The 26,105-nt window shown below is 39.9% G+C and overlaps 2 protein-coding genes across 2 annotated transcripts; both read right to left on the bottom strand.

Moving 5' to 3' along the window:
• Positions 1 to 10,216: 10,216 nt before the first annotated feature.
• On the bottom strand, positions 10,217 to 11,392 carry LOC147902751 (microtubule nucleation factor SSNA1-like). Its single transcript, XM_087374272.1, has 3 exons — positions 11,329 to 11,392; positions 10,747 to 10,946; positions 10,217 to 10,288 (listed from the first exon to the last, which is right to left on the bottom strand). Exons 1-3 carry the CDS (start codon positions 11,390 to 11,392, stop codon positions 10,217 to 10,219), a joined length of 336 nt encoding a protein of 111 aa, XP_087230398.1.
• A 4,192-nt stretch (positions 11,393 to 15,584) lies between these two features.
• On the bottom strand, positions 15,585 to 20,826 carry LOC147902750 (uncharacterized). The gene is made up of 6 exons (XM_087373939.1): positions 20,714 to 20,826; positions 16,742 to 16,862; positions 16,559 to 16,651; positions 16,322 to 16,462; positions 15,999 to 16,229; positions 15,585 to 15,611 (listed from the first exon to the last, which is right to left on the bottom strand). The coding sequence occupies exons 1-6, from the start codon at positions 20,824 to 20,826 to the stop codon at positions 15,585 to 15,587; spliced, it is 726 nt and encodes a 241-aa protein (XP_087230065.1).
• Positions 20,827 to 26,105: the final 5,279 nt, after the last annotated feature.

The raw sequence follows: 26,105 nt of genomic DNA, 5'->3' as shown, positions 1-26,105 counted from the left end.
GACTACACATCGATGCACAAAATACAGCAAATTAATTTTATCTTCATTCATTCTAAGTGCTGGGTGCATTGCAATGGATCAAGAGGTGGTTTCTATGATGAGGTTTTGATGATGCTAAAATGTCAGATGGCAGATTTGAGGTGCTCAGCAAGTAGAACATGAGTTGGCAAGCAATTTTGCTTTTTGGATCACCTCCAAATTCCCCTTGGATCAAAAGTTATGGCTCCCGGAAGGATTGCCAAGTTTTGATCCCAAGAGGGTGATGAAAATGATGAGAGTGATGTGGCAGTGGAGGTCACATACCAAATGCACTATGTGCCTGTATAGAGACAGGTATGCCTAGTAGGGAGCTCTACCATGTGGCACTGCTAAGTAGGCAGTTGAGGTGTCATTGTAGATAAGGTTGACATGTGTCAAAAATTGGACTAGAGGCAAAGCAAACCAAACCATACTGGACCTTATGCAAATGGCTGACCCAAGGTTAATCATACCTGAGTTAGCCTGACCCTTATCCAACACGTGTCAACAATTAGACTATGTATGGTTACCCCTTGAGATAAGGTGATCAGAATCTCAGAGATTCTAAAGGAACCTTAGGATTCCATCGACGTGCATGAGGGAGGCGTCTCTTCCTAGTCAATGATCCTCTACTGGGTGCTCCCGTTGAAAGTCGTCAAGGCTTTTGTTGGAGGTGGCTACTTGTTGGCTGTTCATTGGTAGGAGACCCTTGGCCGTTTGGAGCTTGGTCATGGATTGCTATAGTCACATGTGGAGATAAGCATTGTCTGCCAGCAGTTGAGCTACCGAGGAGCTGTAGAAGGCCATTGGTGAAGTCGCTTACGAGGTGCTATGGCATGGAGGTTGGAGCTGCCCGTCATGTGGAGGCTAAGGTGTAAGATGTAGCACTGAACTGGAGATGGAGGTCGGCATGCTGGGTTGCCTTTGTCATTTGCTACGATGGCTACTGGAGTCTGCAAGTCACTGTTGAAGGAGTCGTTTTGCTGTTGCATGCCCAGTCGGTTGTAAGAGGCACTTGAGGCTTGGAGGTTGAGTAGAAGGATGGAAGTCTCCTGGGTGTTGAGGTTGCCTATGAAGTATGCTTCATTGGGCTGGTTGTTACACAAACTTGAGTGGCATAGGAGCTTGAGGCGATGCTTGTTGTAGTCCACTGGAAGAGATGTGGTCTATCAGCAGTAAAGTTGTGGGTTGGAGCCCCAAGCTAAGAAGCTGCTGAGGCTCTCGTGGATGGAGGGTTCAACCATAGGGAGGCACTAAGAGCCCGTTGAAGAGGCCTTTGCAGGAGGTGCCGAATATAGGTTGCTATTGTGAGCTACCCTAGGCACTTTGGAGCATAAGAGAGGAAGACATTGAGTCACCTACGTACTGGTTGCCTTCGTCCTCGGATGAGCTTGCTTGTAGCATCTGGTAGAGAGTCGTAGGAGCTTCTAGGGTGGCTATTGAAGGATGTGGCACTACTTTGGAGATGGTGGCCATTGCTGTTAAGATTGTTGAAGATGGACACTACTAGCTCATTTGCTGCAGACTAGAGAAGTCTAAAGGAGGCCGTTTGTGCTGAGTTTCTTAGGAGGTCGGAGCTCGTTGAGGCAGCTATTGGCTGTTGCGTGAGGACATTGTTCAAGAGTCACCTTCACTATGTTGCTTTTGGAGGTCCCATTGCTGTGAGAGGAGCAGCTTGTGCTTATAGATCTCCTTACATCTCTCCTACCTATTATAGAGACCTTCAAGAATTGTGAAAATCTCTCAAAGAATGACAGCATCACTCAAGAGAGCATAACCTGACCTCCATGAAGCAGAATGGAGAGATTTTTTATCCGAAACAGAGAGTAGAAGGGGCTCTACGATGAGAGATAGAGATAGAATGGAAATGCCTCAAGGAGAGGGCTTGTACGCAAGGGCTTGCCTGCCTTGACAAAACAAGGGCTTTCACTCTCTCTGACGAAAATCTCTCTCAATGAAGTATGCCTCACGGAGGAGGGCTTGACACTCATGAAGGGAGTGGAGCACCATCGGCTCTGATACCATGATAGCAGAAGTGAGAGAGGGAGAGAGAGAGGAGTGCACATGATATAGCTACTTGTACACACTGTGTATTGACAATGAACATGAAGATATACATGTGAACCCCTTAGGGTTAGGGTTAGGGTTAGGTTAGGGTTAGGGTTTTCCAAGCTATGCTCTATGTGGATAGTGCAATTTACACTATCTTTAAGAACTTTATTGTTGTGTATTGCCTGCTCTTGCTTTTGCTTTGAAGACTTCTTTAAGCCACTGACTGCCTAAGACGCTAGCCTTGTCTTTACTTATGTGTGTGTGGCATTTAAATTTACTCCCTTGCTCCTGCATAGTCGCTCTACTGCCATGTGTCCTTCCCTTGTTATGTCTTTTAATGCCTTTTTTACTTTTCATACATATAAACCTTTTTTACATCTATAAGTATACTTCTATAAGTACTAACATTTTCTTCTTGAATTTTTCCATTTTTCTCTTTACTTTAATTTAAAGTCTTGTAGGATTTCTTTATTGTTCAATTGTCTTACTTCATTTGTTCTAATTTTAGGTATTTGCTCTTAGTTATTCCTTTCTTCCATTTAAACTTTACTATGATTTGCCTTAAATTGTTAAATTTCTCACCATTTAATCCTAGTACCCCCTTAATTAATGTTCATTGGTTAATTAACTTAATAATCACTTCCACCTCTTCTAAATTAATTTACTTGGGCTTTGTTGGTATGGACTAACCCCTTCCTTATTTTTCTTTTTCTTTTTTCTTTTTATTTTTTTCACATGGTAATTTTTTAAATTTTATTAGTGGAGGTAGACTTGGGTCTATTCTTTGTAGAGGATCCTTGACTGTCAATCATGGGTGCGAATTACCCCTCATGGTTGTTATTTATTTTTTAAATTTATTATTATACATATTTTTGAAACAAAGAAGAAAAGATTGAGCTTCCCAAGGTGAGGAGTACCCCCCTATGGGTCTAAATGGTTCCTTCAAGGGAATGAAAAGGTCCCCCTTGGGTGTGAGAAATGTATGTGTATGATAACCCCCTCTTTTTTGAAAGATTATGTATCCTTGGGTAGTGTGTCATATACCCCCCTATTTTATGTCTTTAAATTGCACTGTTTACTTCAAAATCTGGTGGGTTGTCTTGGCCTTTGTTATAAGCGATAACAAGTTGGGATGCACACACATTACATGTCTTCCCTCACAAATCTATGATGTTCTAACACCTATGTTTGCTTGGATGGTGCTTGGTAAGTGGACCCTGACCTTGGAGCTTGGATTCCCTCATGGAATTGACATTTTTGTAATAATTCTTTGCTTTAAGTCTGCAAACTCAATATAAAGGAAAATTCTTTTGCCATTCCTCCTATTTTTTGGTTTATTAAAAAAGTTTTGAATTGCAATATTGTCAAAGGGTACATCAATTTACTTTTAGTTATTTATTTATATTTCTCCAACCACAGCTTTTTTATAATTATCCAAATGATTGAATTAATTGTATGGTTCATTTATTGATGGGATTAACCCACACACACACACACACACACACATTCTTGGTCTATGACCTACTTACACTTATAAAGGATTCTCCCATTTTTCCTTTTAGATTTCTCCCCACCTCCTATTTATTAATTGGTGATTTAATAAGACCCCCCCCTCCTTTCCCCAAGTCTTTCCTTGAAATATATTTTTCTATTTAAGCTTCTCCCATTCGGGCTCATTAATGAACTTTGCACCCAAACACATGATGCCCACCATGACACCTATCCACATTTGCATGACCATATTGTAGACATTGTTTACTTTTCAGGCAATCTCCATCGAAATTTGGAATTCGGATCCACCTTGTGTGCTCCTTGTTCAGCCTTCCATGTGGCCCCTTTGAGAGACCCCTCCGTTCCATTGAGCAACTCTTCTTTTTGGAATCTATTGTCACCATAGTGAGGTTGCATTGGTAGTGCAAGAATACCAGTATATAAAAGTAAGGTTATGTGCAATTGTGGGAAAGGAAACAATGGTAACACAAGATACTAAAGATTCAAAGTAAGGTTGTGTGCTGTCATGGAAATTTACCTTACTTGAAATGAGTGGTAGCACAACAATATTGGATTCATAGTAAGGTGTTGTGCTATCGTGGTGGTAAGTTGGTAACGTACTTTACTTGTATTCCCGTTCCCATTATTGTACTAATCTCATGCATATATTTGTTCTCATGCCATTGAGTTAACACTTTCTTAAAGGAGGACCGGTTCCACAAGACTATCGGTATAATTTTACCATGAATGCGGGTGTATATTGGTATTACCAATGGGAATTAAATATCGGTTTGTACTAGTATCACGTAAGTGATCTATTTATTTAATTGATGCTCTAGGTGGAGATGTATCTCTTGTTCAGGAAAGTGCACCTAGAGATCAAGATTCAATAACGAGCACTTGAGAACATGAAACCTTCTTTTGTGCATAAGCTCAAGGATTGTTGCACATGTTGTTGCATTGCACATGTTCATATGTTATTTTTAAAGGATGCCTTAATCACATGAGGAGTCGAACAACGAGGGTACGTCCCCAAACGTGATATGTGCATCAACCCTCTGCCTGAGCTATCGCATCACTGGCTCTGAGTCCCGATCATGTCTAGGGTCTTCTGTAGAGTGGGAGTCTATATGGTCCATCTATATCGGTGGCTTGGCTTTGTGGTTGATGGAGAGTCGGGTTGTTGAGCGTAGGCAGAAGGTTTGTTGTGGTGACCTTCATTGCGGGAGCTGCGCTCATGCGTGCATGGAGCTAATAGCTGCATACTTGGCTGTAGAGAGCCTCACTATTGATGAAGGCGGGCATGAGTTGTTGGAGAAGTCGTCTGCTCGAGTGTATGTTTGTTGGTCGTGCAGTGGACGGGCTTCTGGTCACTCCATTGAGCAGCTTTGCTAGAGGGACCTGAAGCTGAGAGGTCGTTGCGGCTGCTGAGATTTGCCAGTGGGCTCGTTTGGAGCGAGCGTCACTGTGAGACTCTGGTGGGAGCCCGTTTGCTTCTAGTCATAGGAGACTGGAGCGTTGGCAGAGAGACGTCGCTGTAAGAGCGCTGTGTGTTCGGAGCTTTGGCTGGATGTCATTGCTGTTTGGTCGCCGATGGAGAGTTGCCTTTGCTCTTGCATGCCGGAGCCTTCTATTGGAGGGCTTGAGCTACGTTGAAGCTGCAGATGTCGTCCGAGGAGCTTGGTGGCAAGGCACTGGCTACTCTGGAGCTACTGTGTTCAGTTGGAATTTGTAGATGGAGCCGCCCTTGCCCGTGTATAGCCATTGGAGCTTTGTGAATAATTGGAAGTGCGTAGCTGCGGCTCCATTGATGAAGGTGTTCAATCATTGGAGGAGTGGGCTGTAGGTGTTGTTGAGGCGGCCGTTTTGGAGCCTTCGGAGGTGGGCTCATTGATGCTTGATGCTGCTAAGTTGTAAGAGTCGCTTGTGGAGGAGCTCCGCTGCTTGGAGCTTTGTTGAAGAGTTTCCTTTGCAAGTGGCATTGGAAGCCTAGGCTCTCCTCTCTGTTTGTTTGTCAGACTCTCCTCTCAAATCATCAAAGCTCTCTCTCAAGATAGACATGAGAAACACATACACTCTCTCTCTCTCTCTCTCTCTCTCTCTCTCTCTCATTAAGAACACTGAGACTCTCTTTCTCATCACAAGCTCTCTCGCTCTCTCTCAATACTATGAAATAGAATACTAAGAACACTCCCTATCTCTCTCTCTCAAATGAATGGAAATGGACAGAAATTTCTCTCAAAGGAAATCTTTCATCATTGGAATGAAAGGTGAAACAATCGATCGCTCAATCTCTCAATCACTCAATCTTTCTCACAAGGATGGCGCCTCAGCAAAAGGTAGAACCATGCTCTGATACCATGACAAAATATGAAGAGGGGAGAGGAGAAGAGTGGAGATAAGGAGAGAAGGCACAGTTAGAGAGCACACCACAAATGAATAATTGGATACTAGATTCAGTTGAAAATGTAGAATATATATAAACCCATTTAGGGTTAGGGTTACAACATCTAACCCTTTCCTTTATAGCACTCTATATGTGTTAGTGCTATGCATATGACTCACAGGATGTTGAGCATTATCTCTCAACACTCAACCTAGATGATTTGGTGAGGAACTGAGAGCTCGTTGCAAATCACCCGTGATAACATGAGAATCGGTAGTTGCTCCACATGAGCCCACTGAGTATCTGACAGATCCGGCCCCAATAAGGGCTGCCATACAGCCTTGCTGGTCAAATCAAAGAGTAAAAAAAGTAGGCATTTGGTCCAAGGGTCCTGAAAGTGTGATTGGAGTTACTTTTCTTTCAGTGGTACTTCCATCTTGTTCCTATCATTCAATCCGTAAATAGAATCCTTTACCTGTACCAACTAAGGAAGAGGTTCATAAACCTTCATTACACATTCTCTGAATTTATCATTGTATTCAACCACTGATAAATTTCTATGGCAAAGGTTCCTATACTGATCGCAAGTGGGGATGCTTCGTCAGGTGGTAAGAAGTGTTTTCTAAATTCTTTCTTGAACCCCTTCCAAGTAGTGGATGCCACTCCATCCCTATGTTGTTTTATCCACCATCTATTTGCTGCCTCATTAAACATGTGGATGGCCTTGTGAATTTTCTTCATGTCATTCCTGATTTTACAAATGGTGAAAGCCTCTTCCAAATTGTGCAATCAGGTTTCTATGACAGCAGAACTACGGTCAGACATTCAACGAGCATATGTTTTTGGCCTATAATTGGCAATATTAGGTACCTTAGCCCTCTTAGGCTTGACCGTATGAATGCTGATCTCAGGCTCCATTGAAGATTTTTATTTTTCTTCACGGGACGGTCTAGTAGACATTTTGTGAACTATTTTTCTAAGTTTGGATTGCCCTACATTCGCTTGCAATTGCTTGGCTAGAATCTATTGTAAGGAATCCTCTCATAAAGAAATCATCTACTAGACAATGTATGGCTCACCAAGTGTGATAGCAAGGTTGGCTGATTCTCCAGGATCCACCCTGGAAGCTTCTTCTTCAACTTCCTTTGCTATGGCTTTGCCTTTATCCATAACAACTTGAGTTACAAAAAATTTAATCCCGTTTAGGTCGATTGGTGTTGTTCTTTAAAAAAAATACACCATCTAAAATTCCAATATGTATAAGTTGAAACCCAAACACTGCTACATAGGCATACCTCCAAATATTCACAACCGAGACGAATACCTTTTTCCTATACTAGGGAAATATCTGCAATCTGACTCAACTGCATGGGAATTTAAACATGGCAAACACACAGAAAACTCAAATGCAAACCATCTAAATGAAAGAGAGAATAGAAAGCCCCCTGGTCACAAATCATCCTTATTCCACAGAAGAACATCAAAGCTACTCCTTCATTCAATTCCTTCCAAAGACTAATGTCATCGTGAAGGTATCTTTTGATAACTAGGCAGCCACCAAAAGTCTCTTGAGAACTACTAAATCATTAACCAACATGTGAGCTCTCGTGGAACTCACACTTGATTTGTGAGCAGCCTTCACTAAATAAATCATGAACAAGGTGAATTTCATCAATGGGCCTGCCCTTTTCAAGATATGTAAGGACCTTTCTTGAATTAAAATGAAGTGTGTGTATGGAGTATCATGTGATCTGACCAGTATGGAATGTCTTTCCGATGAGCATGTCATTTGTTGTTTTGTTGCACCAGATGTGGTCAATCCTCGATCCGTAGATTGTTGTTGGCCCTTCCCTTGGTAGGCACATGCTATGGTGAGCCATGAAGTCCTACAGACGCGGTGTTTGCATGGACATTTTTGTATTATCAATGTTGAAATCACCGAGCACATATGTTGTTGTAGTTGGCGGAACGAGCTGTATCAGGTCGTGCATCATTTGCAGTAGACTTTGCACTTTTGTTTTTGGGGCTTTGTATGTGTTAAGTATTCCAACTTTTTGGCTTTCTACATTATGGAACACCGTGAGCTAGATCTAGCACTTCTCATCACCGATGTGAGTCTCTTGGATGAGATCTAGCCCATTCTTATAGAAAGTTGCGACGCCCACCCCATCATTCCTACAGATGCTAAGAAGTGGTGGGAAAGATGCCGTATCTCCAGTTCTTGTTCTTGTCTCTTGCAAGCATAGCACAGCTGCCATATTTGGAATCCCCGAGGATGATATGTCTTGCGCATGATGCAATAGAGATCTTGTGTTGTGTGTCATAAGTAGTGATTTTTCCTTATTTGTGTTGTAGATTCCAACCATCTCGAATGGTCACTTGTGGGTCTCCCTTAGTCTTGAGATTTCGTGTTTGACCATGGGGTCAACTCTGATGTGCTTTTGTTCTCACCTTGATAGAAGGAAAAGGTTGGATGGCTCACAAACGTGAGACAGTGTAGTGTAAACCAACTGGTGTGTGTGAATTTCTTTTGGGTCGAAAGCGACTGACTGCATTGTTAGTCCTTGCGATCGGTGGACTGTTCTCACTGCTGTAGGCTGCACGGGGAATTGTTTCCTTGTAATCGTGTTGAAGTGGTTCTTCCCTATTTGGAATTCCCGTGCGACTTGCAAGATCGAGGTCCAGTCTCTTGGAGTGTCATCCCTGTAGAGATGTCTATTTTTTGAATGTGATCTTGATCCAGAGCGAGGGTCATTGAAGAGCATCCATATGATTTGTGGCCTCATTTATGTGTTACTATCCATGAAAACTCCATCTGCACCATTAACAATACCGTCTGTGACATCTAGGTTGCCAGAACAAACCTCTATGATCATTCCTCTTTTAAGCCAAAGTTCATCATGAAGCCCTGATGTCTATCGTCCGTCTGCTCATGGAGCCTCAAGGCTTGTACTTTTTTCTATTCCTACTCAGGACCCATTGCCCTCTTTAAAGGTTGGGTCTAGCATGGGAAGTGGTATCCAATATCACCTTATGGAGTACATGATGTTCAAGATGCTCTCATGTCATTAGCAGATAGGCTTCCTTACTAGTAGGTGATATGTTGGCTTCTATTTGGATTGGTCTCATTTTTTCAATTTGGAGTTAGTGGGATAGATGCATAGGGACTACGACAGAAGTTCGTGAAAGAGATTAGTTACATTTATGAGGTCTAATTTTTATATTTGGATTGGTCTCTTTTTTACAATTTGGAGTTAGTGGGATAGATGCACATGGACTACTATAGAAGTTTATGACAGAGATTAGTTATATTTATGAGGAATGGGAATATGCCTTGCTTTTTGGTTACTCCATTTGGTATAATCTGGTATATAGACAACCATTGTAGCTATCTATTCATATTATAAAGGCCAAAGATAAAGTTCTCACTATCTCACCTCTTGTGTAGTTTTTTTTAATGAAACATGTTACTACTATTAAAAAGAAGTTAGGATGAATTGGCAAGAATTGTTGTGTCAACCCTCCAATTGGCCGCAGAGATTGAGAAAGGGAACAAGAAGGTGGGTCACTCAATCTTGATATATAAAATTGGATTTGGTCTCTTTTTGTTCTCACACCTCTTGCCCTCCCCCCATACTAGATTTTAAAGACAATAAATGAGCAATAAGCATAGGTCTTTTACACATGGAAAGAGTAAAGTTTAGCAAAGAGGACACATTCCAACCATGAATGATTGATTATTGTTTAACAACATGTCTATGATGTTTTCTTGCCATGTGAATCTAATATGGAACGTAAAAGTTTAGTTCTCTGTTTGGGATACAATATCTTATATATGGGACTTATTTCACGTATAGAAGTGGATTAAAAGATTACAAGAACATGGGGCATTCACCTTGTATGTTCAAAACATAAATAGCCTTTTAGTGTGCAATAGGCTTGGACCCAAGAGGTCTCCGAGATATGTCAATTTTCCTCAAAATCCAATCATTTGAACATAGAATTCTCCGTGGAATGGTTGTGAATGTAAAGCTCATAGAAAGAATTTTTCGCATCAACATGGGGGGGGTGAAAAGTGTGTCTTTGTGTGAATTATATTGAAACGACCTGTTTGGCAAGACTAATTAAGATTTTAAAAAAGCTCCATAGATACTTCTACTAATTTCTTGAAGAAGCTTAAGTGTAGGGTTGAAAGAGGCGAGTATTCGATCAATCTTAAAGAGGTGGCATTCCATGTCATCAATGGGCATATATTCCACCCACAGCTCCTTATCTCTTGTTTGTAATCTGTATGGTCTCACTCTTCAACACATGCAAGAGTGCCTGAGAGCTTTCCAATATCTGCACAGTCCACACGAGATTCGTAAATGCATCGATTGAACTGATTAAACTGTCTCAACAACTTAATCAGTGGTTGAGCACCGAAGTATGGAATAATCTGATTTTCAGTGCGTCTGAAAAGTTGATTAAATCTTATCAAATATCAAGGGAAAGATCAGCAGGGAAGCAGATCAGGATCCCAGATAAAATGAATCGATTGGATTGATTACTCGAACTGTATCAAGAACTTAATCAGCAGTTGACGACCGAAGTATGGAATAATCTGACTTAGTGCGTTAATTAAATCTCAACGGAAAGAGGATGGGTTCCAGATGAAAAGAATCGATTGGACTGAACTGAGAGCAGGGAAGTAGAGGATAATCCAATTTGGGATGCAAGAAACGAGCAGTTTTCAGTTTGTCATTGGATATTATAATTGATGACTATTGAGGATTTCGAGAAAGGTGAGAGGTGTTTACTTTCCCATACGCGGCCTCCACATCCTCTATGGTTTTGTCATATTCATTGAGGTAAGCGTATTTGCGAGACAAGCTCTCATCAATCTCAGCTAGCCTCTTGGTGAGCACCACCAGGTCCTTCTGAATGCTGCCTTTCTCTTCTTCCTCAGCCTGTAGCATTTTGGCGATTTCGTCCCTCTTTTCTCGAAGCTCATCGATACCTGTTTCATGCATTCGGCAAAATCAAACTTATAAATATGTTGTAAAGATTTCTCCAAAATTCTCTGAGCTAACTGGAACTCAAATGCGAGTCCATTCTTTGTGCAGATTACATATTATGGAGGTTGCGGCAAAAGTCAGATGCCTTTCTTTCTGGGGATAATCCTTTAAACAGGCTGTAAATAACGATTTGTAACAGGTTCAACCATTCTAATTTTCAATTCCGTTTGTTCTTGAAGAACACGAATACACATTACATCTGCGAATCCGCACCCACCCAACAAGCTTGTGATCTTTCTCTTCTTCATAGGATTGCATCGATGCGTCCTACTCTGACAGTTATAAACAACGAAAATTCAGCATGAAGTAAATTGAGAAACATACGTTGCATGAGCTCCATCGTATATTCCTCAAGCTCGCTTCCGGTAGTACTTCTCGCCATACGCATGGCGCACCTGCACTCGCCTCGCAGGTAGCGATTGGCCCCTCCTCGGCTCAGAATACCACCATCGCTCCTTGCAGACAGCCTCGACTCACGGTACTGGCCCCCGTCCCGATCACTGGATACCGGTGAGGAATCCGTGGTTGATAGCTTCGTTCTTTTCGGTTCGCGGTCCGTTTGAAACAATTTTGGACTCTATATTGGGCTTGGAATTATGATCTTCTCTGCAACAAGTGCAGAAACCCAGCTAACGAAACGGTTTGAATGAGTCGATTCAATGAACTTTCAAACATTAATATATCTTCTCTACACATGTCCAAAAGCCTTTCTCTTGAATGACATTACCCATTTAGCCATCGAGAAGTGAAGAGACTAGTTTAGCTGGATCTCTAACGTTTTATGAATCGTCTCTAGGTTGTGGATCTTCTGCTAAAATAGATATCAATATTTAAAAGTAATACAACAAAAAATTATATTAAAGCTCTCAAGCCTCCCCACTCCGACGTTCATCCTGCAGTCCGAGTTTTCATCGTAGCTTTTTAAAATAAATGGTGCAATCGTAGTTTGTTCTGATAATGGCGGTGGAGATTTAAATCACAAATGCAAGGTTTCTAATTGGTAACCTGACAGGGTATGGTAGGATAATGGTCCTCCCCAGAATGCGTCGGTACATGCGCTAAGAATGGCTCCCATAGATGCAAGTCCTAGTCTGACGTCTCACTAAAAGCAAGCTCGCTCAAACCAAGACAAGAATTCGAGAATTTGTGGATATCACGCATGCATTTAATCATTGCTACTCGCCCTTGAGCAGATAATATCTACAAATTTACCACTAGCACATTTGAAACCTGGCACGAGACTATCCTAAAGTAGCACTTTTGTAAGTACAAGCTTATGAGACCCTGACGGTAAGACGGATTTGAAACTCAACATCAGAATGCCTGGTGGGAGTAACAGGTAATATGCCGCTAAATGGCATAAATTCAGACTTTACAGCGGCAACAGGCATGGAAAGATCCGCTTCAGGTTGTACGTTTGTGCATCATATCCCCTTTCAAGGTTTAAAAATACTGTAACAGCAAACGAAAAAAGTGGCAAAAAGTTTGGAGACTCTGATTTCTACATTGATATGGGTACTGAATCTGCATACATGTGCTTGAATGGGGCTTCACGCAGCGGCGACAGAAACATTCGAACGGAGCATTCTGCCTCGAAAAAATGAAGGATGCACCTCCCATTTCATATCACGCGATATAGCTGATTCAAGCATAAACGAAAGTGCCTCCTCGAAAGGCTAAGCGCGTTCTAAATGAAAGGACGTAAAGCACGGATCCAGGGACAAGACGATGGGGAGACTTGAAGGCAGCAGAGACGCTTACTTGCAAGGGGAAGGACGTGAGATCATGGCCTCGTATGAAAACTGGACCAGATGCTGCAGAAGTTGTTGATAGGGAGGGGGGGGAGGAGGCGAAAGAGATGCGATGAAAATGTGGAAGGAGAACAACGGTGGATGAAAAGCCCATGCAGATCAGCTCTCCAACGTAGAGATGCATGCATACATTGGTCACGATAGCGGTTACTACACGTTACCAACAAGGTGGATGTTGGTTGGATATTTAATTGGTACTCTACATGTTCCACCACTCCTGCCCCCTCACCTTGACAAAAAGTCATTTAAGGGGGTGCTAGTATCTCGATTGGTTGGTCATAGAAAAATCTAGCGACGGTGGATTTTGTGATCATAGTAGTAGCTATAGGCACCAAGAGTCATACGAATTGATGTAATCTTGAAACAAAGGGGAAAAGAATGGGAGGGTGGCAAGTTCTCCAACTAGTTATATAAAGGCCTTAAGGGTAGAGGGGGTAGAGAGAGAGGGATGGAATTAGAAAATCTATTCTAGTAGCTACCATTGAATATGTCCAAAACAAGTCTTACATCACTAGTGTATGCCATGAAGACTGTGTGAGGAGCTCTCGTATGTCATAATTTCAATATTAAGAAAGGAACGCTTGTGTGAGGAGTTCTTTTCAAGACTAGGGGATGAATGATTATATGAGACACTCTTGAACTCTGCAAAGGTGGAGAAGTAGGGTGACACATTCGGGAGGGGATGCTCATAGTGATATATATTTAGCTGCTTGTTCAGAGGTAGAGGTTTAATGGGGTAAGCCAGGTCCCTGTAGTGTGCATTTGTGTTAGATCATATCTTAGTACTTCTAATTTAGATGTGATGATATGGAGAATTGTACTGTATAATTTGAGAATGTCCATCAAATTATTAAGTCCAACTAAGTGAAGCAGTCATAAAAGAGAGAACCATCGCATCCAAGGATGGATAAATGCAAAGACAATTTATTACTTTAAAACTAATGTTATATAGAAAATCCAAATGTATTAGAGGGAGATTATAGGGATAGTCTACCCCTAAAGAAGACCCAGGTAATATACATCCAAATTTTACTCTTCTACATTTCAAAAAGAGACAACCATCACATCCAAGGATGGATAAATGCAAAGACAATTGATAACTTTAAAACTAATGTTATATAGAAAAGCCAAATATATTAGAGGGAGATTAGAGGGATAGTCTACCCTTAAAAATCAAGTTATATATTAAAGATGAATGTCTTAGCGGGTGGCTAGCCCCTTAAAACATTGGAGTAATATATATACAAGTTTTAGACTTTCACATTTCGAATTTATTTCACTCAAAATCAAAAATTGATTTTGAGGTCGAGTCAAAGCCAAGGGAAAAAAATGAGTGAATACAAAAAAATAGAGTGGCTTAGATTCCAAGAGATCAAGTCTAAGATCTCTTATATTTAGTAAAAACTTGTGATGTATGCAAGGCTTCCATAACATAGGCTCAACAGAGAGCACAGTGGGAGCCTTTACATTATTAAATGGCACTTTCTTGCCGCCATTTCCACATGTGCCATGTTTTGGAAATGGCAACCATATTTTGCCATTTTTATGTATGAAATGGCACTTTAAAGTGCCATATAGTTTTGCCATTTCCACATACAAAATGGCAACCAAGACTGCCATATATTTTTGCATTTTTTGTGTCTAAAATGGCAACCGAAAGTGCCATATATTTTGCCATTTTTACGTACTAAATGGCAACTAAAAGTGCCATATAGTTTTGCCATTTCCACATGCAAAATGACAACCAAAAGTGCCATATATTTTTGCCATTTTATGTCTTAAATGGCAATCAAAAGTGCCATATATTTTGCCATTTTTATGTATGAAATGGCAACCAAAAGTGCCATATATTTTTGCCATTTTGATGTCTAAAATGGCAACCAAAAGTGCCATATATTCTGCCATTTTTATAATCGAAATGTCAACCAAAAGTACTATATATTTTTTCCATTTTTAATGCATGAAATGGCACTACATTTGAGACCGACTATGAAAGAAATGGCAAAGGTGACATAAAAGTTATGTTTTAAATGGCAAAAGGTGACATAAAAATTGTCACTTATTATATTCGAAATGGCAAAAGATGACTTAAATTTTGCAAGAATACATGTTGAAAATGGAAATAAAGTGACATATAAAATGCCAGTTATTATGTTACAAATGGAAAGAAGAATCACAATTGCCATTTCTTATTTTATATACAATAGCATTCAAAATGGGTTAGAAAATTTTAACTTCTACTAGCTTTTAAAATGGGCCAAAAAGTTACATAACATTGGAATCTTAAATGACTAAAATTTTACATTTGATATGGTATCCATGAATGAAATTTATTGTCTAAGTGTGAAATATTAATCAAAAGTCTTAAGTGCATCAGTACTCATAGTACAGAGTGTGAAGAAGTCATCTAAAATTCTAAGGAATAACTTTTACCTTTTATACCACACGGATTTTACTTGATAACAAATATTATTCGATAGTTTATTGAGAAATAAATCATACGATTTTTACATAACAAAATAAAATGTAAAATTATAAAGACATTACATAAAGAGTTTTCCAAGCAACATTCAAGCCTACAACTTGACCCAATGTCTGAACGTCATCATTTGCTTTAAATATACAAGCATCCTTAATGATTGCATCATCAACTCATGCTGCTACATAACCAACTCCTATTGGTATAGTATGAACTCTAAATGAAGGATCCAAACTAATTATTGTCCTTATTCCAACTATGTCTTTTGAGTCCTTATGTAAGATCTTTACTCATTGTCCCCTTTGAAAAGCATCAACCTACAAAGATACATTCAAGAGATCATTAGTAGAATATTTGTTTAAAATATCTTTATGAAAAATATCCAAAAACGTTATGATCATTGCCATACTAATTAAGAAAAATAAATAAATGTAACTTACTTGGAAAACACGTATGTCATTTGTTTGTGCTGTTATCATTCAATACTCCAATTGTTAATTGATGAACCTTTTTAAAATAAAGTAAATATGATACTTAATAATGCTTTATGTGAATGCTTTCTACCTTACTCAAAGATCCATAAACCTTTTCAAAACAATATCTACAATACATGTACGCATGCATGTGTGTGTGTATATGTGTGTCTATGTGACCATGAATCATTTTTTTTGTGAAAATTATCATGAAATAGGCATGAAATTTACCAAAGGTAGAGCAAAAATGCTTTTTCTCAAATCATTAAGTTGTTCTTGCAAGGCATCCATAGCCTTATCCTTTTCATGAAGCTTTCTTTGCAACTCAGTAGTCTTCTCATGTATCACTTGGTCTAAATCACCGATTGCAAAAAACATTTTACCACAAGTAGTCTTTTTATTAGGTACAACTAATTTTGGACCAAAAATGTTATTATCCCCATTGTCATTTGGATTAGGATCCTACATAATAAAAAACATGAAATATATCAAATTGATATTATATTTCATTTATTAATGATTTATATTCATAAAACAAAGAGAACATGAAGTACCTCTAATGAAACAACACCATTGGTCTCTTTAGACAATGCATAGTCAGATAGTATTCCTCTTTCTTTCATCCCATATCCTTTCGAGGTATGAGCTTCTAAAAACACCTCTCGATATGAAGGAAACCTTTGAAGTCGAGAGATCTACATGTTTAAAATATTTGTCATACATGTGGATTTATCAAAGAGTACTACTATAAAAACATGAATTATGAAAAGAAAGAAAACTATTAAACTTACAAGTTCTTGTTTCATTCCAACATAACCCTTTTGACCTAAATTCATAACATTTTCTTGGGCCTTTCTATTTCTCTTATTTCTTTCACTAGATCTCTGAAAAACAATGTCAAACTGCAGTTAAGTTAAATAGAATAAAGAAAGAACATATGATACTTGCAATAAAGTGTGTGTGTGTGTGTGTACCTTGAATTCCTCTGAATTTACCAGTGTCTTTATTCTTTTCCATACATCATGTGATAGCCATGTTAATTTTTGTGCATCATCTCCATCCCGCAAGTAAACACCGCAAGTAAACACTATAAGCCTAGCATCAACTCATAATAAACAACACATTAATAAAAACTCAACAAAATCAATGTTAAAGTAAATAAGTTTTTAATAGAATACTTAAAAAATTCACATACAGCTTGTTTGTTCACTGTGAATGCTTTTGAGACTTTAGTTTTCCATCATTTGGCACTGATATTACATTCATATCGAGCTTGCAAATACAATAAAACATACACAAAATTATTCATCGATATAAAAGAAAATTTAAATATTAAACATTTAAAAGTAAGACCATCGAAAGATATCAAGGAAAAGTCAAGCCTTACATCAACATATCTTCTCTCTGCCTCCTTTTGAATGATAGGTACAACTTTAATTGATTGCAATGAGAGATCCATATGCCTACGGATGGCTTGAGTTATTGTCGGAGCATATGAATCTTTGTGTATTCCACAAGGAACTTGTTCCTCGTTTACATCCACCTTAATACGATGTCCCAACTCAATAAATTTTACTTTCTTGGCCTCTCTAGATGCCCTTCTAAGATATCTTTCTCTTTTTATCATCTCATCATCCTTTAATATTCTTCTTGTTTTGGTTACCTGTGATGTAACTTCTTCATCATGAACATTATTTGAAAATTTTTCTTTAAAAAAGTAATAGCAAAAATAAGAAAAAAAAGTCACACAAAGATAATGTCAAGATATTGAAATCAATCCAAATAATGATACAAATAAAGAAAGTATGGAATGTTAAATATATCATTATTCTTTGAATTATTAAGTTGATGTTGATCATTTGTACCTATATTCGAATAAATCTTTTGTGTTTTTCCCATACAAGAACTCGCAAGGAGTTCTAGTTGTTCACCATATAGGAAAAAAATGAACTTTTCCTAGTTCCAAATGAGAAGAACTAGGAAAAGTCCTAACTCCTTGATACTCTTCCTAAGAAAACAAAGGAGCTATTCTTACATCAATGTTTCTCAGGGATTGGCTGGGGAATAAAATCGATGGGAATTAATTCAAGAATTAAAAACTATTAAAATGATTTTTTGAATAAAATTCGAGAATTTAATTTGGATGACCAGTTGACTGGCTAATGCCATACCTGAGGGTAGTTTGGAGAGTACCTTGTGGTACTTTGAGTTTCATAAGGTACTTCACAAGTACAATATGGTAGTTTTAGTTCAACATACCTTGAGGTACTTTGACTTCTACAATGTACTTTAAATGGTATTTTGGGATACTTTGATTTTATAAGGTAAGTCAAAAGATACAATCTAGTACCTTGAAGAGATAGACCAAGAGGTTATTTGTAGATTACCATAGGGGACTTGTTGAAATACCACAAGGGAGCTTTTGTGATACCATAAGGGAGTCTCTAGGGTACCAAGAGAGAATTTTGAGATACCATAATAAGGAATTATTAAGTTACCATAAGGAATGTGGGAGTACCACAATGGACTTTTTGGGATATCATAAGAGACTTTTAGTATCCCACAATGAGCATCTTGGGATACCATAATAGATCTTTTAAGTTCCCACAATAGATGTTTTTGTTTACCATAAGGTTCGTGCAAAGATCGTGCCCATCGGAGACTCGATCGTTCAAGGCACCCCAAAGTGATGGGTGGTAAACCATATCCAATGGGCATGATACTTTATGCACATGCATTAAGGTAAGTGATATCATGGAGGTGCGTGCAAAGTATCATTTCCATTAAAGACTCACATTTGAATAATGTACCCAAAAGCATGTTTTTTCCCCTCGTGCATGATGAGTGGTGAAAAGCATAGTATAATGTGTTACCAACCGTGCATCTAATGGTCACCATACTTTTCATGAGTCTTAGAATAGGTGACATGAAGACGAGTGAAAAATATCATTCTCATCAAAGAATTTCACATTAAAATCAACAACCCTAAACTATGTTTTTTTATCGACAAGTGGTGAAAAACATGATATATAACATCCCCAACTATGTAAACAATATCTAATGAGCATGATATTTTTCATGGGAATTAAGTTATTTGACATGGAGACACGTGCAAATTATCATTCTTAGTAGATATTTTCATATTTGAATAAGACACTCCACAAAGTGTGTTTTTTAATTCTTGTGCATGATGAGTGAAAAAAACATGGTTCAATTTGTCCTTGATCGTGCTAATGATATTCGATGGACACGATATTTTACACTAGAGCTAGAGTGGGTGTAAATTTGTGGCATGCAAAAAGTGTCATGTCCATCAGAGACTTTAAATGTTCGAATATTGCACCCTAAAGTGTGTTTTTAGATCCTTGTGCATAATGGGTGGTGGAAAACATGGTGTAATGCATCCCTCAACCATGAAAACCATATCTGATGGACATGAAATTTTTTGTAGGCCTTAAGTTCAATGACATGAAGATGCATGCAAAGTATCATGCCAATCAAAGACTTGCACATTCAAATAAGGCACCCTGAAGCATGTTTTTTGACTCTTTAGTGAAAAAAGTACTTTTAAATTAACATAAACGCAATTAATACATTTGCAAAGAGTTGTGCCCTTCAATGACTCCATGTTTGAATAAGACACCCTGACTCAATTTTTTTTACCGTTGTCCAGACGGGTGCTAAAATCATGGTATAATGCATCCCAAACCATGCAAACCATATATAATGGGAAAATGTGATATGCATGGCCCTTATGGTAGATGACATGGAAACATGTGCAAAGTATCTTGTCCATCAGAGACTTGCATCTTCGAATAAGCGACCTCAAAGCTCACCCTTGTACATGATACTTGGTATATAACATGGTATTGTCCCCTACCATGCAAACACATGCATTAGGGTAGGTGACATGGAGGCATGTGCAAAGAAAGTATCATGTCCATCAAAAACTCGCACATTTAAATAAGCCACATAAATGCATGTTTTTTTACTTTTGTGTATGATGGCTAAGCATAAAGGATAAGCTGTCTGCATTATCTACAAGAAAATCTAAGTATGTACAAGAAACTTGCATGAAGTGATTAAGCTTTGACTCTATCATGGAGAGAGAGAGAGAGAGAGAGAAAGCAATGTCTCTATCAATTGCTTTTTGGCAGATTTCTAAATAAATCCCTCCCATAAAACGTGCACTGATTTTAATTTTAAAAAACTTATTTTATTGCTTAACACGGACGGTAAGGGTGGCTTATGATCCAATTGAATGACTTGAACGTCGTAACAAGAATACCACTAGTACAATAAGAACACACCCATTATAAGAACATAGAAACCGACCAATAGCCATAAAAATCACAACCATCCCATTGTATATTACATTGACCAGGCCATAGAATAGGTCTGGCAAATATAATACTGCATCCATGATGTTGTCTAGATAAAGTATTGTAAGAAAACACACCGTGCATGTAATTATTGATACTATGAGTATCTGCAAGATGATAAAACAATAAATGTATACCAAAGGAGTCATGAAGCTTGGATATCAAAAAGATCTACTGTAATTATCTCCAAATATTTTTTGATGAGAAGATATGGCAACCTCGAAGGGAGAGAAGGCGTACATCAGTACAGGTCGGGGATGGACACAACGAACATAGTGCTCAACATACATGTGCCCATCTCTTAGTTAATGCATGCCCAAGTTTGCTCAACAAAAGGAAAACAACAATGGCGCCAACAATGTGCGACTCTACCTTTAGATTGCATTATAAAAACCATGTCTACCTTGGAAGCTACTACAAGCTCTGCCTTGTTTCCCATTACCCGCTTCCTCATTTTGTCCATGCACCCAATTTGCTCTAGACTGCAGCATAGCCTACTCTAGCCCTTTGCTGTGCAGCACCTTCCAAGAGCTGCCCCATCACATGGAGCTGTCCTAGGCTTACCGCATAGCAGCCTTGATCCCTTGCCTATGTCCCAGGCTGCCATGTGGCATCCCTGATCCCTCTTCCTCTGTCAAGTATAGACCTAGCCTCTTCTTGAGCTCTGACCGACTCATGTTTTCCGCTCTACATATAATAGGAGGGATTCAGTATGGTCCCTTTATATAAAAATTAGGAGGGATTTAGTATGTCCCCTAAAATTTGCTAACCAACTGGCCTTCCTAAAGACCCTATGGTCTGCAAATCTTTGCTGGATGCTAACCCCATAAACTGGTCCATCTTGGGCAACCAGATCATAGCTATTTAAGGGCCTTTCTAGCCTGTACATAGGCCCGTTTGCTGAGCTTACAGCTACCCCAATCTTGGCCAATATGTGCTAGCTTTTCTACTCTGACTATATGGCCATTTGTCTTCCATTCTTGCTGGCGAATCTGCCAGCACCTTTTCTCTTTTCTACACCCTATGCTACCCACATGGCAGCCCTTGCTGCTGCTATAGTTTGCCGACACAGATGCCCATGTGTCAGCCTATAAGCTATCCACATTTATGTGTGGATCTAGGCCTAAATTTTCAAGAATGGGTAGTTGGTCTCATCAAGCTTTCCAGTCTCATCAAAGTTTGGGATCTCGTATCTATTAGCCATGATAACGAACTAAAATAGGGAAAGGGTTTAGAGTGCCGTACACCTATCTGAACCTAAGCCTCCCACTTGGGTACAATCCTTTAGACCTCTACTTGAACCTGAGCCTCCATCTAGGTACAATCCTTCCTACACCAAAGCTAATTCCTTCAAGCAATGAATCAAGGTCTTCAGCAAGGTCCTTACCTTCCGCTTACTTCCCAATAACTTCCTTCAGGGCTTTGATACTATGTTAGAGAATTGAAATCCCACACAGAGGGTATCCCGTAGTGGAAGACCGATAGATTAGCCCAGGAATTACACACAAAATTGTTTCACTATCAAGCTTCATCAAGTGTGTGTACTTCACAACATTCATGTGTATGTGTAGACTAGCAAATAGACTGTCTCAGAGACAATTATAGAAGCAGAACTTTATATTTCCATCTGTCTATCAAAAAATTGAACAAGATACAATACCAAAAGGTACTAAATGCCTAACACCTCTAGGTCTTTGAGCCCGCGTGCTCCACCTCGAGCTCATGTAAACTCTCTGTCTAGATCTCAGCACCTTGCTGCCCTAGAAGAAAGCTCAGGCTTCAACCAATGGATGAGCTAAGTCTGCAGTTCCTCTGACCCTTCCTCAACTCTTGGATGTAGGCCTGAGAAGAGGTCTTTTGCTGCTCCTTTTTGCTCTATGAAGACTCAACTTTTGGATACAAAATAAGGCCTCAAGGGCCTCCTTTTAAAGGGCTCAATGCCTCCCAAACAAGGACTGACTAGCAGACCCCTTATTGGCTGACTTTTACTGCTCCCCACCAACTTTGTGGGTCCACAAAACCAGTCTTCTGGCCCTCCTTTCCACGTTGGGGCCTAGCCCTTTGACCTGCCTTACCCTGACGTGGTTGGCTGGCTCCAACCAGTCCTTGTACTGGTTGACCTCCTTGCTGCCCACCTTCTTCTTGGGCTTGTCATAGGCCATCAGCTTGCCCACAATCCCCACCAAAGACCTTACGACCTAGGCACCTATGCCCCGGGATAACCTTGCCTTCTTGCTGCTCCATGATTTGTTGCCTCCTATCAGGTCAGATCTAGGCTTGATATCCCTGCCATCTGTTTCGTACAGATGCACCATATGTTGCAATCTTCTTACCTTCATCTAGATCTCCAGTCAGCAACAAATTTTCCCTTGGAATTGCCTCTACCAATCGCCTCAACCACTATCCTGATCTATGCTCCCTGAAGGTTCCATGTATTCCTATTTTCTTTGTCTAATCCTTGCCCACATGGTATTGGATTAATCCGATAGCTTTAGAGGAGGATAAGACAAGGCATCATAGAAATTAAACAATGATGCCTCTCCTCTTGATATATAAAACAAGACAATGGGTGAAATTTTTTGGTATGGCTTAACCAAAAAATTTGCAGAGGTGCCTACTTTTATGGACACTTGCCCAGCAGCAGCTGAGTAATGAGCTACATAACTGTAGGTCTTACCTTATGGTTAAATAGACTCCTTGGGAAGAGTGGACATGACCTGCATCTATACGAAATAGCTCAATTGTTGGAACATGAGGATCACCTCCCCACTTGTGAGCCCTTGTATGAGGACATGGGGAGGGATGATGTCTTGTATGAGGACATGGGGGGGGATGATGTACCCTGAGAGAATGATGGAAGAGGTTAGAACAAGAGCTACCATGTGGGCAGCACAGAAGCTTCCTTTCTACTTCAGTTTTGGGGCAGCCCAAAGGGCCACCGAAGATTTCCTTCATGGGATGGTTGTGGGGCTGGAAAGAGCCCATATGGAGGGAACAACGTCTACAAGAGTGTGCAATAGCAGCAATAAAAGAATGGCTACAAGAAAGGGAGATTACTTGGTCAACAGCAGGCGCAGGATGATGTTCTCAACAGTATAACAAATATTGTAAGAAAATCACTTTTGAAGGCTATCCACACTCTCCTCATATCATCATCTGCAGACATTGGATCTAGTAATTGGTTGTGAGACATCTTATACTTTAATCAAGAACCATTTTCCAAATATAACCAGTCACAAGCTCCTCATCAAACACCAACAAATACACCCACATGCCCTCCTATAACGAGGTGATTTTCCCACAAATGGCATAGTATCTGGCAGCATTATGAGAACTACAGACACTATCCTTTTCCTGCTAAATAATTTTTTCCATACCCTACAAACAAATCAGCAGCTACTTTCACATTGACCTTCTTGAAGCTAGCTGCTATGGGTGACCTCAACTTAAAACATATATAAGCATATAGGGGCTGAAACCTAAGGCTGATTCGTATCGCTTTTATATGAGGACTCAAGAACGTTTTAAAGCCGAACACATGTTGCTCACACTTGAGATTTTGTGTGAGAGAGAGCTGCCAAATAAGAGAGGTGAAATTGGAAGGTGCACCTTCTGCAAGGTGCCTATGTGAAGCCTTTCAAATGCTATTCCCTGGGTTTTAATATGTGATGAAAATATACCACAGTATAAAGATATAGGGATTATTGATGTGTTTGAGTTGTCATTAAATCAGAGCTAGATAGAGTATTGGAGCAGACTACCAAAGTGACAATTCTCAGTCATTTGAGCCTCCCTGTCTACAAAAGAACTTGAGCCTCGATCTTCTATGAGGTAGAAGCCTACACAGTTCAGCAGACCTACAGTAGGTCCATCTTCCTCATGGGCAGCGGTCAGTACTCACAGGGTGGGACAGCAGGCAGAGACTTTCTACAAAGGCAAATACAGCAGCACAGAGTTCAATTCAACTAGTACCTACGTGCAAAGACCCTTTCCAGCTCCATTGGGGGGATGCCTTCTACAACCAATGACAGAAAGACAGAACCTCAGAGTCCTTTCCAACCAGTAGCCAATTGCAAACTCTAGGTTGGCTCATTGAGTGTCCTTGCTTTTCTAAAAGGAGGCACGGATCACCATACGGCTTCCATCCTCTGCCTCCATTGGTCTAGAAGTAAAGCAAATACTCTCAACAAGGGTGTTCCACCCCAAAACTGCATCGTGGACTATTATTGGCATTGTTTGTCAATCTCTCTTTATATCACAATGTCTTTCAGTTGCAGTTACACTTACGCACCCAGACACAAAAGCCTTCCACTTTGACAATTACTGGGAGTACATCCAATGATAGCATTAGTAGTTGAATGTATGTTACGATGGGCTACTGTGAGAGTAGCTTAGGTCACATGCCTGATGAGAATTCTTGGGAATTTCCTAAAGTTGATTGGTTCATGCAAGGTCTCTAGAAGAAACTCCCCAAACTATGGTAAAATTTTGCCAAAGGAAAACTTTCAAAATGGGGGCAGATCCTACTTTTCCCAATTCCTATTGAATTTTGCTGAGATAAACTAGATCGAAATGCTTAGATTCTATTCACCCTTGGAGGTTGTGAGACTGCCAATGGTTCTATACATTATTGGAGGTTGCGACACTGCCAATGATTTTAACATGCAATGCACCGATCATCCGTCTGCATAACTTGCAGTTGGAAATGCCTTATGTTCAATCATATTTCCAACCAAAATCATAACACGATACAATGTACCACCATGAAGCCAAAAAAGACAAAATGCATTTGTCAAACTCTGATCAAGATTGAAACTTGCATTAGTTTAAGCATTCAGCACAATTGGTCCCGCCAATGGTTCAACTATTACATATGTCCCAATCTGTGCAACCTACTTTGCACATTCCCAATAGCTACAACTACAACAATAAATGCACGATGAGAAAAACATGTAGAGGAAGTGGAAGGTGAAGGCGTACAAGATTTATAAAACCCACCTTTTTGGAGGAAACGGACACAAGAAGGGAGATCGGCTTAGATAGACTAATTCACCATCTATGTCTCTCAACTCTTGGATGAGGTGCATGGATTGGAATATCTGCAGCCCAAAATAGAGTAGCAAAACAAAGTGATCCCTCTCAAACTGCTCATCTAAGGAACGTCAAAGAGCACTCACCGGGACATGGGAGTGTCTCACAGCTTCGCTTGGCATCTATCACAAAGGAGACAATGTACCAAAATAAGATCTCACCACCCAAATCATCCCCTTTGGTATACCAAGGCATTGCGCAATGATCTACACGAGGGCAGGAGGTAATGTGGCCTTCTGATCCAAGAGCAAGCCCCGGACCGTAGGATTGATATGGACACCTGCGACAATTTCATTTGCTAAGGAAGACACTCTCAAATATTTGCAAAAACATTAATGCATTGCACTAGAATGAGAACTAGTAGATCATAGTAACTCAGTCAGCTTGCAAGAAACTTAGATTTGTGGAGGATGAAGACAAGACACATCTAGACAATGTAGTTATCTAAAGACTAACCTGAAATTTTGACAGTGCAGTAGACGAGAGTGACGATCATGAATTCCCAATCCAGGGCACATCTCAAGATCCTGCAAAAGTTACCTCTTCATGGAAATCCTTATAGTGGATGTCTTATTGCGCAAAGGGAATTCTCAGATTTGAGTGCCACTGCCTCCATGTTCATAAAGTCTAGCTCTCCATCACCATTGCAAGGCTGTGGAAGGGTGCTTTATCTCCTATGTCTAACAATAAAATCCAAAGTAAGAACAAAAGTAAGACGCCGAGTAGCAACAGATTGCTTGTAGCCCATCACAGTTTGGATGGGGTTGGAGAGAGAAGGGAGAGTGCAAGATCTGGCATATTGGGGGAGCTTGTGCTAGTGATCTCAGGGAAAAAGTAGTAGGGGCCAGAGGGGAGGAAGTGATGA

This window comes from Dipteris shenzhenensis, chromosome 4 (genome assembly GCF_047967505.1).
Source record: "Dipteris shenzhenensis isolate YYH24624 ecotype China chromosome 4, Dip_SZ_1.0, whole genome shotgun sequence".
Classification (NCBI taxonomy): domain Eukaryota; kingdom Viridiplantae; phylum Streptophyta; class Polypodiopsida; order Gleicheniales; family Dipteridaceae; genus Dipteris; species Dipteris shenzhenensis.
The sequence above is the reverse complement of the archived record's forward strand: the minus strand, read 5'-3'. Positions and strand labels throughout refer to the sequence as shown.

Excerpts from the sequence above, each read along its gene's own strand:
- LOC147902750 (XM_087373939.1), bottom strand. The coding sequence starts at position 20,826 with ATGAGTCGGTCAGAGCTCAAGAAGAGGCTAGGTCTATACTTGACAGAG. Across the intron at positions 16,652-16,741 it reads TAAATTCAGAGGAATTCAAG|AGATCTAGTGAAAGAAATAA; the intron begins GTACACACACAC and ends ATTGTTTTTCAG. Across the intron at positions 16,463-16,558 it reads TTGGAATGAAACAAGAACTT|ATCTCTCGACTTCAAAGGTT; the intron begins GTAAGTTTAATA and ends TTAAACATGTAG.
- LOC147902751 (XM_087374272.1), bottom strand. The coding sequence starts at position 11,392 with ATGCGTATGGCGAGAAGTACTACCGGAAGCGAGCTTGAGGAATATACG. Across the intron at positions 10,947-11,328 it reads TACGATGGAGCTCATGCAAC|GTATCGATGAGCTTCGAGAA; the intron begins GTATGTTTCTCA and ends TGCATGAAACAG. Across the intron at positions 10,289-10,746 it reads TGGAGGCCGCGTATGGGAAA|ATATTGGAAAGCTCTCAGGC; the intron begins GTAAACACCTCT and ends TGGACTGTGCAG.